General features: G+C 39.4%; 2 protein-coding genes across 4 annotated transcripts in view; one reads left to right on the top strand and one right to left on the bottom strand.

The window, feature by feature from the left end:
* The window catches only part of chrna8 (cholinergic receptor, nicotinic, alpha 8), a 30790-nt gene extending 18623 nt beyond the window's left edge, over positions 1-12167 (top strand). The window contains exons 5-10 of the mRNA XM_068588640.1: positions 2227-2306; positions 3062-3229; positions 6179-6373; positions 6906-6992; positions 8148-8257; positions 8891-12167. Coding sequence (XP_068444741.1) covers positions 2227-2306; positions 3062-3229; positions 6179-6373; positions 6906-6992; positions 8148-8257; positions 8891-9481 — 1231 coding nt within the window. The 3' untranslated portion in view covers positions 9482-12167. The remainder of the gene's footprint in view (positions 1-2226; positions 2307-3061; positions 3230-6178; positions 6374-6905; positions 6993-8147; positions 8258-8890) is intronic.
* Positions 12168-13535: 1368 nt separating this feature from the next.
* dnah6 (dynein, axonemal, heavy chain 6) overlaps positions 13536-19797 on the bottom strand; it is a 48700-nt gene continuing 42438 nt past the window's right edge. For 2 of the 3 annotated variants that reach the window (XM_068588522.1, XM_068588523.1), the window contains 9 exons: positions 19040-19159; positions 18692-18813; positions 18246-18375; positions 17952-18079; positions 17033-17218; positions 16144-16216; positions 15860-16011; positions 15038-15260; positions 13536-14797 (listed from right to left, as the gene is read on the bottom strand). In XM_068588522.1, coding sequence (XP_068444623.1) covers positions 14694-14797; positions 15038-15260; positions 15860-16011; positions 16144-16216; positions 17033-17218; positions 17952-18079; positions 18246-18375; positions 18692-18813; positions 19040-19159 — 1238 coding nt within the window. In that variant the 3' untranslated portion in view covers positions 13536-14693. Of the gene's footprint in view, positions 14798-15037; positions 15261-15859; positions 16012-16143; positions 16217-17032; positions 17219-17951; positions 18080-18245; positions 18376-18691; positions 18814-19039; positions 19160-19797 lie in introns of those variants that run through there. The other variant, XM_068588524.1, reaches the window with a different exon arrangement.

Below are 19797 nucleotides of genomic sequence, written 5' to 3'. Positions count from 1 at the left end.
TAAAACTGAGATAAGATTAACTTTTACTGTTCGCCATCAGTAAATTAGGTCACTGTAGTAGAAAGAATTCAGCAGGGACAAAGACAAAAAAACCTTTAAAGGAATATTAACATGGTGAGACATGATGTTGTTTGGATAAGAGCGCACATTGAACTCAATGAAACCATTCATAGTGTTGCTTTTGGTTGAAAAGTGACAAATAGTTTTCTCAAGAATAAAAATTGTCGAACAGTCACCAATTTTCGTTGGTAAGAAGAGGAGGGAGCGGGTTTCCAGAGCTAGTCGATCATCTGTGTGTGAAGGTGTGAAAATTAATTACTTTGAGTAAAACCAAATGCAATAACACAAATGATCTTGAATAGAGACTGTCCAAAAGAGTAGCCCCTCATTTCCCCATATTTCTGTTTGTACGACTCACCGTCTCGCCTGCAAGTGTTGGCTATTTGGAACAGCTATAAACAGATTTGCCTTTCGGCGTGGTTGACACTTTGTGTGCACTGGTTTGTTGAAGCATACCCCAGCCTTAAGAGCAACCTTTGGATAAGCAGTCTTGACTGAGGTGTCCTCATTGAGCCAAGCCTGGGAGGGGGACCGGCAGAGGTACCACGTTAGCTTACTTTGTAAAGTTAGTTGTAAAGGTCATAAAGGTCTGGTGCTCTGTCATCATGCGTGAGGTGAGAGTAAGATCCCTGGCTCGCTGAATTCTGTCTAAAAATACTGGCTCTGTGGACGTGGAACGTCAGCGCTCTGGTTGGGAAGAAGCCGCAGGTGGTGCCAGAGGTCGCGTGAACCAAATATTTTGCGTCACAGACTGAATTTTTTTATAACAATGACAGAACAATATGAAGACATGTCCATCATTTAGATAGACTGGAGGCCTTGGAGCACATCTGTAAACAGACGTGACAGGATCACAGAGTGGCGCATGATGCAGATGTACCACAGGTGCAGAGGGAGCCCATGCTGTGGGATTTTTCATCCATGTGAAGCGAGTGGTTGCTGAATTAAGAAATCCCATGTTTAGAGAGTCTGGTAAATCCAGTCTCCAGTGAGGTAGCAGAGTGAGTGTTAAGCCTTCAGGACAAGATTAAAACGGCCATGAGAAGTTGTCCGTTCAAGGCAAGTATGAAGAAAAAACAAGATCTTGACACAAAAATGACCGTCATATTTTCTCTCCATTCACCTAAATACACAGGCATAAGCGTTTTCTTTATATTGATTATATAAAAATCAAACACACATAGAGTACAGAGAGCGCTGCCACTCTAGTCATGTGTTCTACCGTATCCATCCTCAGTCCAAAACTCTGATGTAGAGGTAATGATTTTCAAAAAATTCAAAAATTGTCTTAATTTAACAACATATCCTGCTTCTATCCATATTTGTTGGCATTAGGCTTAAAAAAACATCTTCCCTGTGGACAAAAACCTGTCTGGTCAAAAACCCACAGCTCTAATATTCAGTATACAGTGTTACCCTTGGTACAGTTTTGCTTTCCGCTTCCCTTTTTTACCTGGCATCTATCGTTTGTTATCTGGCGTGTGTTGTCTGATTGGAACACGGTGCCACAGTGGCGCACAGACTACATCGGCTTGGGCCTTAACCCAACAACAAAAGCTCTTAGAGGGCGAAGTCTATACAACAGAAGGTTTGTCACGGAGCGGAGACCCGCTTGTTCCGCCTACTCCAGCTTAAGAAAAGCTAGTTTAAATTTGGAGCTGAACCATGGTCACTCATTGAATGAAATGTCGGGTAAGGTTTGTTTCTGTTGTTTGTTTCAGTCCTCAACATTTTAAATCAAAGTCTAAGAATGGCTGCTATGGAGAGTTCTTTGGTTCGACTCTCCAAAAGGCAAAATTGTTGTAATGTTCACAGGATGTTTTTGCTCTTGTGTGAAATGTATAATTTTGTGATTAGAATATCTGTGCTTTGGTTTTTGCGTATACACAATCCCTTTTTGTTTCAAGGACACGGCAGACAACCATGTTTGTTTAAGATAATAAGTAAAATTGTCTGTCTGGATCTACACTAATCCCTGTTGTCTCTGTCTCTCACCTTCGTTCTATTTGTCTATGTGTTTTTTTAATCTTTGCATCCGTCTTTACTTTGGTTCTTAACTGCCGACTGTATAACCTCTGTTCCTTTTACTCCCCTTTTTTGTTTGTTTGATAGAAGTCTCCCATTTACCTTGATTTTGGTGCTTTTTTCCGCTTTCTCTCCCTGCAGTGCTGACGAGAGGTTTGATGCTACATTCCATACAAACGTGCTAGTAAATGCTTCAGGATCCTGCCAGTACATCCCACCAGGTGAGAAATTCAATGTTACATAATATATTTCACTAATAACTTCATCACTTTCACAAGAGAGCAACCAGATACCGGTTAATTCAGTAACATCTCTGTACTCTGAAATGTAATGCTTTAAAATGTTTGCTTTATTGTTCCTCACTGTATCCTATCTAACATTTTTACCTCCTTGATCTCATCCCCTAGCTATTATTTTTTAGAAACATCATTAACTTCATCATCATTCACCCCCTGACTGTTACCAAAACTACGAGCTAAAACGTCTAGTTCCAAGTTTAAAGACATTTCAAGTCGTCAAGATAGAAACCAGTAAAATATTGTGGCCGTTTCAACAGAGTGTCACTCAACGTGTCTGACCTCGTAGGATCTAGCACAAGTTGATTATTATTGACACAACAGTTGAGTGATCTATACATCTAAACACGTTCACCGTTTAACCAAATTCCACCTTATAGATTTGTATTCCCAAAAATCAGCAAAATATTACGATTTCTCCGATTATTTTATTGTTATTAATTCATTAAAGTTAAAATGTTTTAGTTCAATTAATCCTTTGTAACAACAATCCCTTTAAAAAAAAAAAGAGGGTATTTTGATGTATGATTTGCCAATAAAAGACTGAGTATTTTTCTCAAAAAAGGACACATTTATAGGGACTTTTAGAACAACTTGATGTATTGGTATGCAATGCATCAAGTTGCTTTTACTAATTAGGCAAAGCACATTAAGTAATTTTCCCTAGTGCCTCTCTCAAGGCATCCTGAAGAGTACCTGCTACATTGATGTGCGGTGGTTCCCATTCGATGTGCAGAAGTGTGACCTGAAGTTTGGCTCCTGGACCCACAATGGCTGGCTGCTGGACCTCCAGATGATGGACGTGGACATCTCCACCTACATACCCAACGGGGAATGGGATCTTGTTGGTAAGAAGAAATAAATACACTAAAGCACAATGAGACACATTCAGTGCTATTGCTGCTGCTCTCAGTTGCTGCTTCAGCTCGCTAGAAACTGCTCCTGCAACAGCAAATTCTTCATATCTTTTAGTGCCATTTATAGGAGAAATTGTATAAAATGCTCCAGACCTGTTCAGCGTCCCCATGTGTTTAACTCGCTGAAGTTGATCATGTCATTCATTTGACATTATTGAGTTATAGCCATGGTGTGCTGGCCATCAGCAAGTTTGCCACCTGGAAGTTCAATAGGAAATGCTCATTTACTAAGATTCTCATTGTCGTAAGTTCCTAAAAAATACCGCAGAAATGTTGAAGTAGGAGTACTAGTATTACAACTAGTGGCAGTATGAGTAGAGCTCAAGTACAGCTCTCATGAGAAATAAAAGGAAACCCGGGTCAGAAAATCCTGAGAGTTTCTGGCCGGTTATAAAAACATATTTACCAACATTGCTTTTCTTAAAATGTGTTTATTTCTGACGGCATTCATTTCGAAATGTTTAATTAGCTGCGTAGAGAATAACTCTTTAGGAGGCTACAAATAAAGCAAACAGCAATGCAGTCTTGTGAATCACTGTCTTTTTTTGTGGCTCAGAAACTCTGATACAAAAATAAACGTATGAGAACTTGCATGGGTCACAGAAGAGAGATTAAGAGGACATCTGACAGTTTACATGATGATTAACGGACAGGATGTACAATATTTATGGGATATGTTTTGAGCAGCAAATTGTAAATTCCTTCGAGGCATCTGAGAGACTGACGGACTCCTGAGAGAGACTGACAGACTCGTTCAACATTAGCTCGGCCCTTCATGTCAACGGAGTTAGTCAAGCGTCAGTAGGACATAACTCTGACAGCAGGTGATGTCGTCTTTTCTGAACGATGCCATTTTCCTGTCTATTAGTCCTGGTTAAAGAGTGCTACACTGCACATTTCCTGGATATTATTTCTTCTCTTTAACAAAGTTTCTCCTAAGCTTTTTAACCATTTATTTGATGATGCATATTTTTTTGCAAGTTGATAAAGTACTGTAAGTTTTTACATTTTGAGAAATACATATTGCTTTTTGTGCTAAGAGTTAGGTGAACAAATGCACACCACTCTTGTGTCTGTGTTGTAGGCTTGATAAAAAAGATACAGTCAGCAGATTAGAAGACGATATGATAACCTGGGTGAAGTGAAAACGATCATTTGTGCAGTATCTTACCAAAGTTTTTGTTTGTTATTTGACAACCACACGGTGTCAACAAGAAAAGAAACCTGGGGGTTACTGCTCTGAAGAGAGAAATACTATGGCACATCATCCCCATAACTTGTTATTTTTATACTGCTTTTTACAAATTATATAAACAAGATATGAAGTGTTAAACAAGATAATAAGTGATAGTAGGATGTTGTCCCCTACAGAGCCATGTTAGCTGTTTCCTAACATTTCCAGTCTTTATGCTCACCTTAGCTGACTGTCATGTTCATGTTTTATTTTCTCTAACTCTGTCCACACTCCCTCTCAGTTTATTTGTCTCTGTTAGTAACAAAGCATACTGATTCCCTCTATATGACCTCTCATTTCCTGTTCTATTTTTTTTTCTCTCCATGTGGAAATGTAGAAACCACATTACCTCTAATTCAAGTTTAGGTGTTAATCAGAGACCAACAGAATAATTTACATTCTCGCGCGCGCACACTAAAAACATGAAGTGAGTGTACCCAGCTGGCTGGGTGAATAGAGGTGTGTGTGTGTGTGTGTGTGTGTGTGTGTGTGTGTGTGTGTGTGTGTGTGTGTGTGTGTGTGTGTGTGTGTGTGTGTGTGTGTGTGTGTGTGTGGTGACAGCTGGCCCACAGAGTTCACTGAATTCAGGCACAGCCAGCCGGCAAACTGGCGGAGAACACACAGTCCTGGTGCCTTAGAACATTCCCATACCATTACCAACTAACACGCACGCACGCACACACACGCTGTATTCCACTTTGGAATAACCGTGTGTATGAAATCTATCAAAGTAATGCATGATATTCATCTTCTTACACAATGGCTCTCATAAACAGAAATGCACACATTTTGGAAAATGTCGACATGTCATTGGATCACAGGAACTTGACATGACTTGTCTGCAAATCCCCTTGATTTCAATGACAAATACAATAAGGATGAAGAGTATGCGCAACACACCCCAGTGAGCCAGTGACTGATCTCAAACAGGTGGCTGCCATAATAAATTACATTTGCTGTAAAAACATATTACTTAGGAGTCAAATCACTTAACTTGAGACCTCTGTCTGTCCTTCTGACAACAAACCACAATAAGCTGGGCTTCATAATCATTTGAACAGCTAAAATATGTTGTTATACAGGTGTAAATGTGCTTGGAGGATTATTACTTTATATAAAAGATTGCATCATGTCATTACTGTATTATGTACAGTAATCATTTTGACAAGAGTGCATTTGCTGTTTTTCTGACAAGCTGCTTTTCACATGGGCACCAAGACAAATCATTATTGGAAAAATCCTAATCTTTGTACATTCTCAGCATTGGCTGTATGTGTGTGCTTGGTTTAAATATCAACCTCCAGATAAGAAACATAGAAATTAAGTGCTTTCTTTGAGGGATTTAAGAGAAACGGTCAGAAAGTCTGTATATGACGAAATAAAAACAAAGGGAGCATTTAGCATTTATTTTTTCAGACTCACATGTTTTCCTTTTCTTCCAAGGATACAGTGTACATACATATGTCCTTTTAACCACGTTTACTGTTACAAATAATATAAAAAAGTAGTAATAATTACTGTTAACTGATCTCTTCCAAGCACTCAATCAGTAGCCAGAGCTGCACATTAATTACTTCAAGAAGAACCTAGAGCTGAACCTTTATTCAAGTTGTGTGTGTACGACCCACCTTTTATTGTCTCCCCAGGGGTGCCGGCTAAACGTAATGAGCTGTACTACGACTGCTGTAAGGAGCCGTACCCCGATGTGACGTTCACAGTCACTATGCGCCGCAGGACACTTTACTACGGCCTCAACCTGCTCATCCCCTGTGTGCTCATCTCAGGTCTGGCACTGCTGGTCTTCCTGCTCCCTGCTGACTCTGGAGAGAAGATCTCACTCGGTACAGGGCAACACACACACACACACACACACACACACACACACACACACACACACACACATTCTGTCACATTAACGCAGAGAGACAATGAGTCCATGATTATAATCATACATGCATACAAAAAAGTATTTCTCTCATCTGCCTTGCGGATCCCGATGCTGTTACCCATTGATCTGTCATTGCGCAATGCTAATGCTGACATTTTGCCTGTTAAATTGCTTTTGAGTTGGATTTTTCTCATTAGCAGACACATAAAAGCTCCATCATGAACACAAACAAGTTAATCACCTGGACCTGAAAATGTCAGTTTCTTTAAACATTGGCATTCGGACTGACGGGTCCGAGTACATATAGAACTGCAAGTAATCCCTCGAGGGGAGAACAGACAAAAATAAATCCACAGCAATGTTCACCTATTTTGAAGCAACCAGCTTAATTTATTTTGAGTACTCTCGAGTCATTATTTAAGAGAAAACAAGCCTGTGATGAAAGAATGCCTCCTCTTTGCTTCTGCTCTTCTGTCTTTCTGCAGGCATCACAGTGCTGCTGTCTCTAACAGTGTTCATGTTATTGGTGGCAGAGATCATGCCTGCCACTTCAGACTCCGTTCCTCTGATTGGTAAGCCACTTTTCTGCTCCAATTATTGCTCATTGTGATTTTCAAAGTGACGAAGAAGAAAGACAAATAATTCGGATTTATCACAAAGTGATCAGCAGCTTATCTCCAAAACATTTTACTCATAATGTGTATTACACATAAAAAAGTTGAAGGAATAGTTTAAAAATACACACTTTATTTTACCAGGAGTGGAGAGAACATGTCTGTCTGGTCAATATAAAGCTACAACCACAAGCCTGTAATCCTGTATCTTATTTTGCACAAAGACTTTAAACAGCTTGTTTGGCTCTTTCGGGTCAACTTAAGGCTTATTCTTTGTGTACCTTCAGACAGAGCGAGACGAGCTGTTTCTCCTGTTTTCACCCTTTGTTTGGAGCTGATCTCCTTGATTCAGCTATAAATTGAAAGGACATTTGTGAAGGGGAGTTTGGGAAGTCAGCCCTATGTTCCCGGTCCAGAACCTTTTGAGATATTGTGCCAGCAAATTTCGTCAAGAGACAGTTTTGCTCGTACTTGTAGCCGTCGTTGATTGAGTAGGGCGGGTCATGTCCTTGGCACAATAGAAATGAAATGGGAGGCTGCAGACGGAGAGGCTGCTTGATGTCATTTGGCAGCTCAGTGATGTAAAACGAATCCATTAGCACATTTCCCTTTATTAGAGTAGGCATATTAACACATCGCAGGTAGAGCAGAACTGATGGATTGAAAACTCCTTCTGTCACGTTTACTCTGACTGCTTTTGACATGGACCAGATTTTAAAAATCTGCTCGTTTTTTAGAGGGAATATATATCATGTTTGAGTGTATGAGGGTGTACGTGCGGTCGGGGGAGTATGTTTGCACACATGTTATACATGTTGTCATTCCTGTGGCTTCAAATGCCCTCAAGCATGTGTCTGTATGTGTTTTGGTTGGTGTGTACAATGAGTTGTAAAACGTTCGTCCCTCTGGTTGTGCATCCTCAAGTTTGTTGAAAGGGATAAACTCCCTCCTGACTAACAAGCCAACCGACTGACCAAAATACTGTGCCTACCGCTCATGTTTCGTCTTGTACTGTGTGCAGATACATGAGCTTTTCATAAAAAATGACACTGATGCACTGTATTCATTGTTTTCTATTCCTGATGGAAATTGTTGTGCTGTTCTCTGTTCCAGCTCAGTACTTTGCGAGCACCATGATGATTGTGGGCTTGTCTGTGATGGTAACGGTCCTGGTTCTGCAGTTCCACCATCATGACCCCCATGGAGGGAAAATGCCTAAATGGGTACGTTAACAATAACTTTTAAACTCAATAATTTATCATCAGCAAATTCTAAATGCCCTAGCCAGTGGATTATTTTCAAATAACCACACAATTTATTCATATTGGTACATTTAATACCCATCGAGGCTGTTGCATATGAGTTAGCAACACTTCATTTTGACTGTCTGTATTATCCCATCATAAGCAAGAGTCAACCAACAGTAAAGTTATGGTGTGATAACCGGGCACTTAATTATGCATGCATGTTTATCATTGAGATTTTATTTCATTCTAAATTAGATAAGGCTCTCGATTAATTGTGGATTTCACCTTGATTATGGATCGAAAACACAAAAGTATTTAATCATTAAAAGAGTATACACATTGAACACTATAGGTAATACATAGTAAGTAGATATATGGAAGATAGATTATTATTCTTTACCTCATGGCACATGTGTATCTTCCCCTACTACAACCTTAACACTGGCAGAAGAAGTAAGATTTCAGGGTAAAAGTTCTACATTTCTCTGAATTATCTCCTGGCCTCTCTTTCTATTTTCCATTTAATTTTTCTGCTTATATTTTGGTCTCTGACCCACTGACCTCTCCTTTCCTTCTGTCCCGCTTCTCTCTCGATGCCTCTTCGTCCAGGTCCGAGTCATCCTACTGAACTGGTGCGCTTGGTTTCTCCGCATGAAGAAACCTGGAGAGGATAATAAAACAGCTGTGAGTGCCAGTCGCCCCGCAGACTACAAGTACTCCCACCATCCTCCGCACCACACCAGCTCCGGCAGCATTCAGATGAGCACCATACCAGGACAGGCGGCCACTCAGTCGACCACGACCAACGGGAACATGAACCTGTACTTTGGCTACCACTCGATGGGCACAGACAACCCGGCTTTCCCACCGAGCACTGACTCAGGTGTGGTGATGTGCGGCGGTGGCGGCGGTCTCCTTAACGGCTCCTCCCCGCATGACATCCACTCAGAACAGACGCGGACTTTGCTGCTGGAGCAGGTGCCGGAAATTTCGAGGATCCTGGAGGAAGTGCAGTATATTGCCCGGCGCTTTCGACAGAAGGACGAGGGAGAAGCGATCTGCAGCGAGTGGAAGTTTGCAGCAGCGGTGGTGGATCGGTTATGCCTGGTGGCTTTCTCGCTCTTTTCCATCATCTGCACCTTCACTATCCTCATGTCAGCTCCCAATTTCATTGAGGCTGTGTCCAAAGACTTCACATAAGGCCGATCTCTTCCCTCTCTGAGAGGAAAAAGAAAACATTTGGAAATCCTGACACGACCAGAACTGTGCTGCACAAGCCTCCCTGCTACCACTATGTGAAGGCACACCTGTCTCAGTTATTTTGAAGGTTGTTACAAGTCACGGTACGATGCAACTTTCCCACTATTGTCACATATTTGTCAGTATTATATGGTTGTTGTTGATGATGATGTGATTTTTCCCTTTTGAAGTGAATGCCACAGAGGTGGTTGAGGCCTAAGGCAGTCGTTAATGTTTTAGCAACTCACATAAATGCATGTTTTATCATTTACCTGCCACCTGCGCTTCACATCACATCAGAATGTGTTGTTAACACTATTTCCCTTCCAGCTTTCTTTTCTGCTACTTTTTTTTTTTTTTACTTATATTCCCAGTAGTATTATACATCTGCAATTGTTTTAATGTCTTTAACAGTTATATATAGTACAGTCGCTAGAGTGCAATAAACTATTTTAGGTAAAGCTTTTTCAGGTCTGTATTTTAGTAACACCACTTATTTGTGTATTTGTAAATACATCAACATCTTACTGTGGTGAAGTCTTTTTTATTAGGTTGGTGATTTTATTGAGAGCTCGTGATCACTCACCGCACTGTACACTACACACATCTCTTCTGCAAATAATACACAACAAAAAGTGGATTACTTTGTTGATTCTACAATTACTTATTTTGTATATAAAATGTCAGAAAATAGTCTCAGAGCCCAGGTTGACATCTTCAGATTGCTTGTTTTATTCAAACAGCACAAAACACAATACATCACATTTGAAGGGATGAAAATAGTGTTTTAAATCTTTGCTTTAAAAAAACAACAACGCTTAAATGGTGAATTAATACAATCTAAATGGTTTACTTGTGTAACTAATCAATTTATTAGCGTTATTTCAACTTAAAACATGCTTGCCACTCTTTCTTTTCTTTCTTGTCGTTCCAGTCATCCTCACTATTTTCCTGACACCTTTTTATTTTTTTAGCACCAATCCTCTCATTTATTTTTCTTATAGTTTACACCCAAGATATATATCATTAAATGTGAATAGATTAAGTTTGACTATTGTCAGTAAAGTCCTCTTTAACTGTGACATGGATATAGAGTGCAATATAAGCACGGATATATAGTGCAATATACAGTTCAGCTCTTGCAATTTTATTATAGCTCAAAGTAATTCCACCAACATTTCTTGCTAGTTGCCATCCCTTGTGCTAAACACTATTTAGTTGGTATATGATACACTCTGTAAATCACCCACATCAATTAAAAATGTATTTCTATTTCACATGTTATTCCTTGGTTATCTGCGCTAGTTACACAATGTGTTCCCAAATTCAGAGCAAAACTTACATTGAAAAAAAAGATCAACGCAGGTAGTGATTCAAAGACAATATTTGTTCTTCTAATGGGCTTTTTAAATGCATTCTCAAAAGGAAATCAACATTCGGTACTTAGTTGTCTACTCTCTAAGTGAAAAGCGAACACTTTTTTCTTAAATCTCTAGTAACATGCTACAAGCTACAGATATATGTTAAACCTTCTCACCACCAGCGTATCCCGTATTCAGCACTGTGTGTTTTTTATCCAGTTTCGCAAATGTAATCAGTATTAAAAAATAGTTACATCTCCTTCAATGTGTCGCTCAGAATGTCATATTTATTTGTTTTAAACATTTAAAATGTTGTCAGTTGTACTAGATCCAGCAATGTTTGATGATAAAGGTACAGCTCAATATGTTGGGTTTCTTGTAGTGTAGTGGTTCTCAAATGGGGGTACGTGATGGTACTCCAGGGGGGGACGTAAAATTTGTAAGAAATATAATTAAACTGAAAAAAGGTTGAGAACCACTGCTGCTGTGAGTCAGATGAGATTGGTACCACACAGATGTCTGAATGGTAAACAAAAGGTATACTCCGGCCCATTTGCCGTTGTACATTGTGATGATTATAAGCTGCAGGTGGAGATTAAAAGATGAGCATCAATGAACTTAGGGAACAAAGCTATTTTGTTTGTTTATTTTTTTAAGGAAACCAACACTGGTTGTGATATTTTGCTTGTCAAAGTTCATGTAACTTATGCGCTAAGAAGACACTTGTAAGAATGTTATGTACTAGATTGAGGAATAATGCAAAACCTTGACCTCAGACTCATCTTGGAGAATACATGAACAAAGATGTACTGACTCATATGAGACGTAGAATGACAATCTCCATACATGAAACTTATACTATCTTATGGAGATACTTTGTGAGATACCCTGACCATTAGTATTGTTACTCATGTTGTATACATATTTAGCACACATTTTCATGTGAGAAGAATTAATGGCATTGATCCTGTTCAAAGTGTGTTAAATGGTATTCTTCAATTGACCAATCAAAGCTTGTGGAGGCAGCGACCACCCTATTTGCTCAAATAACCGTTGCAAATGTGAAGTCTGTTGTCTGATATTGAAAAGTACACTCAAAATGAGCATATGTCTTGTTTTACAATGCTATCACTTTTTTTATTGATCACAAGTGTTGTATTTTGTTCAACTTGAGTGTCTTTTTCTTTGTGGTATGTGCCTCTCTGCTCAGTATAATTAATAATTATTTCAAAAGATGTACATAAACGCCCACTGCACATGCCAATTTAGAGACAAATAAAGGAGCCATGGGATAATTACTGGTGTTTGAGTGGCTGACATGCAACAATTAACTAAATAGTGAATGGGTTATGACAGGATTGACGTCGTCAATGTAACTGGACAGACAGTGTAATGGTCACTTGTCATCTGATGTGCATGGTGAATCACCGCATGTGGTTACCATGGTAATGTTCACATACAATACAATTTGACATTTTACAAATGCACGTCATCAGAAAGCCAACACAAAAGAGGAATTGTTGCTTTTTCTCACTATAAAATATATCAGTTGGCAAGGAAGTAATTAAATATATATAAATATCAATTAAACAATTCCTTTTACGCTTTAACACGTTGCTTTAACAGGAAATAACAGTGAGTAAGATACAGAGCAACTGCAGAACTGCCCAGTATCTGTATCTGATTCATTGAACTAGGAAGCTCTCTGTACTGCAGCCTATTTCTTTGGATTGACAAATAACTGACATCTTACTTAATGTCATCCTATTCCAGCTTAATATTTGCATCTAATATTCATGATGCCCCGTCTCATATTGCAGCTGAATATGAGATGTCAGTTATTATAAAAACAACAGTGAAGCAAACTAGCTGTTCCGGGTTCTCGAGTCTTTGCTCATTGCCTTTATGCTCAGACCAGCTAACAAGCTGCTGGCTGTAGCTTCGTATTGTTAGGGAGTGGCTTTATCCCCGTTAATTAATTCAGTGGCTTTGAATGAGTTTTTGTCAACATAAAGCAAATTACAAATCACTCGTGAAAGCACAAGGCACACCCACGGTCAATCGGTGCTTTTCCTCATGACAAACCTGTCAATTAGTTGTAAAATATTAATGTCAACAGCTGTCCTGAGAGCTTTTTTTTAAATCAACCGTTTGCTTTATGTCTAAATCTCACTCTCTATCATTTTTTTCCTTCTCCGCCTTTTCTCCCCTCCTTAAAAAAAAATACACCTCCATTCTCTTTGTACTTATCTTTTCAAATGTCAGACGTGTCCTCTTGCCACTGATTTAATCCACATAGGAGAGTGTGTGTGCATTGTTTCATGTCTTGTTTCAGGATGACTGGGGCATATAATCTCCCTCTTTATTACAACACCTAACCGAACAGCAGTAGGCCCACAGAACATTCACTGTTATTTAGAATGCATTATCTTGACTCATAGAAGGATAGATCAGGAGAAATATAAATTAAACTGGATCTCTGTGCTTTCCCAATGCAAAAGGTAAGATTAATAAATATAAGATTTCCCCTCTAACATGTCCTGATGATGCCCCACAAAGCCAGACAACTCATCACTATTACCAGCTTAAGGGAAGCCTTTTTATTAAATGTACTATAACACCCCTGCAACAAATCCAAACCTGGCACAAAACCAAACAGATTAATACAGTTTAATATTCAAAGTACATTGTAGTCTGTACAGGTGGGACATTGGAGGACAGAGATACAGATAGTGGCAAAGTGAGATTGAATGATGAACAGCAAAAACAGAGTACATGCAGAATATATACACTTTCTGAATGATGCACAACCTTATATAATCAATATTTTTTAATTTTACTCAATTATGCGTGGAGTAAAGTTTCTAATACAGCAAGTTTTGTAAAGCGTATAGCAAAGTAAAGCTCTATGCAGCAAATACTGTGATAAGTCAGGTCTATTTTGGATATAAAATGTCTATCATCTGTACTGGAACTTTTAAAGTTTTATTCTCTTTACAGAACTATTATTTTGTTGTGTGCTACCCTTCCTTAGGTTGATGTTAATTTAATGTTTAAGTTCACCCATTGCTGCTTGGCTTTACCGAGCAGTAAGGGGTGAATGAGGCAATGTGCGTTTCAGAGATAGAGATGGAGTGTGTCTGCACCCTGCCCCAGTACTGCAGTGGGTGTACGTAATGTGTTTGAACAGCCATATTTGATGTGTTTGCACTGCATGCCCTAAGTGACACAAATAGGCTGCTGATGTGTGTGGGGGTTGTGGTGGAAACATTTCATTTGATGATCATCACTCCTTCTGTTTTAACTGACCCCACTTTTATGTCCCCTGTTTATTTTTTAGAACCATTATCACCTATGGTTCTGGCCACACATCTGTTCATCTATGTACTGTATCTACTCTGCCGTCCATCACTCCATCTTTTCTCTCCCTGAGGCTACATGTGAACCGTTAATTTCAGGAAGCACTTTCATCGAATGGCTTACCAGACAGCATGAATGGAGCTCTCCGCTACATGTTGTTAACACACGTCTCATCTTTAAAGATCTGGATGCACCGCTCTCATTAGGTGTCAGCAGGATTAGACTTTGTTGCTGCATATAACAGATATGAATCTCCACAGATACACAAGTGTTTGAAGGAAGCAGATAGATTAGTCGGGACGAGAGCTTGGAAGTGTATTTGAAGTAAGTGTACATTCAGCATAAAGTGTATTTATGAAAGAATAATTATTCCACAAAAGCTTTAGTATTAATTCAAGGTTGTGCAAAGTTTCAGTCACATTTCAAACTCCTTTTTGTCCTTGAATAAAAACTTAATCATCCAACTGACACAGCAGAGCCGAGGCCTTTGATATCCAATAGTCACTGGGTCGATTGGAGGGAAGCATTACTGTCACAACAAAATTAGTTGAGTGACCTGGATGGAGACAGAAATGAAGGGTGAAGGAACAAGTAGAATCAAATTAGTGATCCGTTACATTGCTTGAATGGTAAAAAAGATCCTGGACACCAAAATTGGTCAGGTGCCCTTGAGCAAAACAATAAAATCCTGGCTGCTCATTTAGTATTAAAAGGTGTCGGCTGAATGTAAGAAGATGAAGTGCAATCTGAACCAGTATGTAAACATGCGTCTGTGTATGGGGCCAGTATAATATACCTGTGGTGGACAGAGTCCCAGCTCTGGCTGATGTCTTGTACAGAGGAGCGTGGTAGAGGTCAGGCTCAGGCTCGTAGTTCTGCCGTGGCTCAAAATGCACCACCGGCAGCATGGCACTCATCACTCGAGGCAACGCATCCTCAACCACCATCTTGTCATCGTCCCAGCGGCTGGAATCCATAAACATGCCGTGCACAAGCACGCCGTTTTCTGGCTGCGGTAACTGTTGTGTGCACAAATGAGATGGAGCAGTGGTGAGTGAACGATATATATTCAGGGTCATCAATCCTTTTTATGCTTTGCTGCCGCTTGTGTTTTTAGAATAAATGTATGCAGCAAAGACCTATAATGTGCTTTCACATTCACAATCGTTCTGACCGTCACTGTTCCTTTTATAGGCTGGGTTACCAACAAAAACATTACATTGTCTTTGCCTTAATACAAATAATTTACTGAAGCTGTAATTATTTCCATGAGCCTTACATACCGAAGTGTCAAAACGACACATGGTTGTCTCACTCTGCCTGGGGTCTCCGCTGGTGGCGAACTTAAGTTTTTTGTTCGAAACAAACTACAATTTATTTAAGCTGAGAACAAATCTGAAGACACGTATGAAGTTTGTTTGTTTTTTTGCAAAAAATGGCTGATAGAGGGATATAAACAACCGTAAATGTAAATGATTTAGTGCATTGAGTGAATTTAAGGAATTGTGCAAACTTTAGTTTAGCTGTGTGCAGTGCAACCTCAACAAAAAATAATTACCACAGATTAATCACAATCGCTAAACATCACTTCCCAACAATAAACCCCCCTCTCCAGTACCTCATCATCCATGTCCAGTTTAGAGTGACCAGGCAGAGTGCGTAGAGCCTCACAGACTTCGACCTGGTCTCGGTACAGCGGCAGCATGTTGAAGCGGAAGTTGAGCTCATCAATGGGCAAGTTGTAGTGCCTGGCATGATTCTGAAGGACCCCTACAGGCAGAGGGGAGTACGCAAAATATATTACATCATGTTCTTTTGCAAGACCTAATGCATGTGCACAGCATTAGTTCAAGTGATCATTGTATTCTAGCAGCAAGTTATTTTGGTGTTGCAGTTATTTACCTGTAAGAAAACCTTGAGGAAAGAAGAATCCTGAGATCCAGAAAGATTTGGGTGGACCATATGTAATCCATGTCTAGCAAGAAAAAAATATATTAAAATTGCGTATGTAAAAATAATTTGGATTTGTGTTTTGAAGGCAAGGTGCATTGCAAGCATTCTGTTATTAATGGGGTCTGATTCTGAATCAACTTGGGCTGGCAGTGAAGTGGATTCTCTCCTCTGAGGTGGCGATCATGTGCATCACTTCATAAACTAATGCAACTGTCCCCAGTTTGTCCCCTTTGTGTGTATGTCTGTGAGGGAATTTTAGTGATTGCGCAACACACATGTTCCAACCAGTCTCATGGAAGAGCAGTTTGAGTCAAGGGAGATAAACCAAACGCGCTGATAAAGGGTGTACAGAGAGTGAGAGCGAGAGAGAGACAGAGCGAGAGAGAGAGACAGAGAGAGAGAGAGACTGAAAGAGAGAGAGAGAGAGAGAGAGAGAGAGAGAGAGAGAGAGAGAGAGAGAGAGAGAGAGAGAGAGAGAGAAAGAGAGAAAGAGAGAGAGAGAGAGAGAGAGAGAGAGAGAGAGAGAGAGAGAGAGAGAGAGAGAGAGAGGAAGATGGTCTGTGCCTTAGGGAACAATGCAGAACGTGTTATCAGTGTTTTCAACTTTGTGGAAAAACAGACACACATGGTGAGATTTCTCTCTGACTTAAACCAGGAGACGTAAGTGAATCTTAGTATTACATTAATTACCATGTTTTTAAATGTCTGATTAGTTTGATTGCATTTCCGTCATCTTTATGAAGAAAAATGGCTTTCAACAACATTTGAATACATTGATAACAGCTCAACCTGAGCAAGTGCAGGAGATGCAAAAATGTGTGTCCTTTCTTTTCCTAACCTGGATAAAGGAGGTCCTGAGAACCAGGTCTCTGACCCAGGATGCCAGAGGTTTGAGAGAAGGGTAGGCAGAGTTTGCCCAATGGGTAGGAACCTGGTTGTTCAGGAAGCTTGTGTATATGCGGTCCATCTCTTCCGACATCACCACCAGACCTGCTATGGCCTTCTGCAGAGTGAGAAGAGACATCTGGAAAGCACAACAAAATCATACATCACAATGAGGTTGTGTAAAGGGAGATGTGAAAAAAAAGTTGCTTAAATTATTATTTATATATATCAGCAACAGCATCATGTTGTTACAACAATGTGATACAATTAGAAAGTGAGGAGAATTTGATGAAAATAAAACATGTGTTCAAAATCATTGTTACCACTGAAAATGGTATCATGATGTACTCATATCCGTACATGGTATTGCCAAGTACCTTAATGTAAGTACTTGCACTTTGTCTGAAAAAAATCAATGTCTCCTTAGTTGTTTTCTTTTTTAGATAATTTTATGACAAAAGACTTGAGAAGCAAATTATGAAAATGATTCTGGTAATCCATTTTCCAAGTGTGTTCTGAAATGTATTTTTTGTTTGACATAATTTGCACTATATATGTATCTTGTGTTTAGGGTGCATGGTTAATTTAGAAGTATCCTGGAAGAAAACATATATAAAATGAGTATTACAAAAACAACAATTTTACCAGACAAAAACAAAAAGCACAAGCCAACAGCTTTATTGGCTATTTTGGTTTTCATCTGTTCTGAGGCCATAAACAATAAAGGTTTAGAAAACGGATGAGCAGTTTTTTTTAGTTGCCTCTCATGGCTTCTGAATTTTGCTGGTGTGTTCAGGTATATTTACTCTCAGATAGATATTGCAAACATTGCTCAAGGAAGCTAGATGTTATGGGAGCTAGCAGTGAGGCACCTTGAGCACGCTCAGCAGGTGGTTGAATCGGTCTGCCTCTTGGCCCAAGACAGTTGTCAGGGAGTTTAGGCGATCGTTTCTATCCCGGACAAACAACGATTCAATTGCCTCATCCATGTCCAGACACTCTGCAAGGACAGACGGACCAGAAGGGAGACAAACCGATAACACAGACAAAGACAGGTAGGCAGACATGGAAAAACACTGCGTTAGATAAGCAGTTATTTCATGAGACACATTCTCAGCAAAGACACAAAGTAAGGTGGTTCTGTCTGTTTGTATGTGTCTGTGTACCTGGTAGCTTGGTGAGGATGGATTCAGCGAGTTCGCAGACTATGTCATCGTTACTTTTAGCTCCAAGTTGGGCTGATGAGCGAGGATTTACATCAAGTATGGTGTTTATTAGAGTCATGGTTTCTTGACGCTTTGGAGGCAAATACAGAAATACACCCAAAAGAAAAAAATACTGATATTTCACAGTTGCACTCTCATACTCTCTGATTAGAACAGCTTTTCAAGCCAGACATAAACTGTACAAGCAGATCCAAATGAAATCATGAATCGGCCAATAAATGATAACACTGATTGGTTAAAATGAGCTATTCAACACATTAACCTAATGCAAAACAAACAAAATGCAAAACAAAACATTGGTAAATTAGTTTATAACATCAGCTTATATGAGAAAGGTTGTTATCTGTCCATATTTCTTTCTGTAACATACTTTTATTGATCCTCACCTGGAATGCCAGGTTGGCATTCTCATGCATACCAAAGACCTCAGGGTCATCTATGATTGGAAGACTCTCAATAAATTTCTTATATTGCTCTAGTTCCTCTGTTTCTGGGGCATAGTAGATCCCTTAAACACACAAGAGAGAACACCATTAATACAAAGAAAATAAACAGTAATATGCACAGGAACAAATGGAAATTAAAAAAAACAACACACACACACACACACACACACACACACACACACACACATCTGCTATATAGAATTACATAATATTAAGTGTTCCTGTTATTTTGATCATGCTCTCTATGTAAACCAAGAAAAAGAAAGAGAGCCTAAGATCAAAAATTACCTGAGGCCGAGTAGGCATAGCCAGGCTCCAGTGTTTGAGGTGAGAAGAAGCCTTTGAGGATTGTCCTGAGGCAGCGCTGGTCCCAGGCATCCGTCACTCTGCCCCCATACGTGATTTCACCTGGATACACAGACACAACACACACATAAGGTTATCAGACTCCATCCGTTAAATATGCATGTGCTATAGCACATGGTCTAAAGAACATGGTGCAAGTACATTTATGGCATTTCTGACTCTGGGGCAAAGGGGTTGTATTTAGTTTGTTAATTAATTACATGAATTAAACCAATCAGAGTGTCATCGACCATTCCTTGGAAATGTTTGGATCACACAAGTTGGTAACAATCCTGTGCAGCCACTACAGGGACCTAACTATACAAATAGTTCAATAATAATACCCTTACGAAAGACAAGAGGAAAGGAATAGTGAAAAGACAACCAGGTATAATATTACCAAAGAGCAAAAGGTAAGAATAAATTATGTTCAACACAAACATTTTAGCTCTTAAAATACTTTTTTTTTCAAAGACACACTTATGTAAAAAAGTAAGGAAGGGAGTGAGTAATCAGACTAATTCTGCTGAAGCTTTTAGAAAGCTGCAGGAGTGGTGAAAGTGGCAATAGAGGAACTGTTCTTTCTAAAAGAGGGAATGCAATATCATGCTTGACTTTAGTCAAAATTCTTTCCCTCAAAGACTGTGTAGCTCCAGCACACAAGGACTGTTAGACTAAAGGATTAAACTAATAATTCAGTC

Source organism: Clinocottus analis, unplaced genomic scaffold (genome assembly GCF_023055335.1).
Source record: "Clinocottus analis isolate CAN_PGR_092001 unplaced genomic scaffold, fCliAna1.0.p SCAF_22, whole genome shotgun sequence".
NCBI classification, from domain to species: Eukaryota; Metazoa; Chordata; class Actinopteri; order Perciformes; family Cottidae; genus Clinocottus; species Clinocottus analis.
This window is presented reverse-complemented; position numbering and strand designations above follow the sequence as displayed.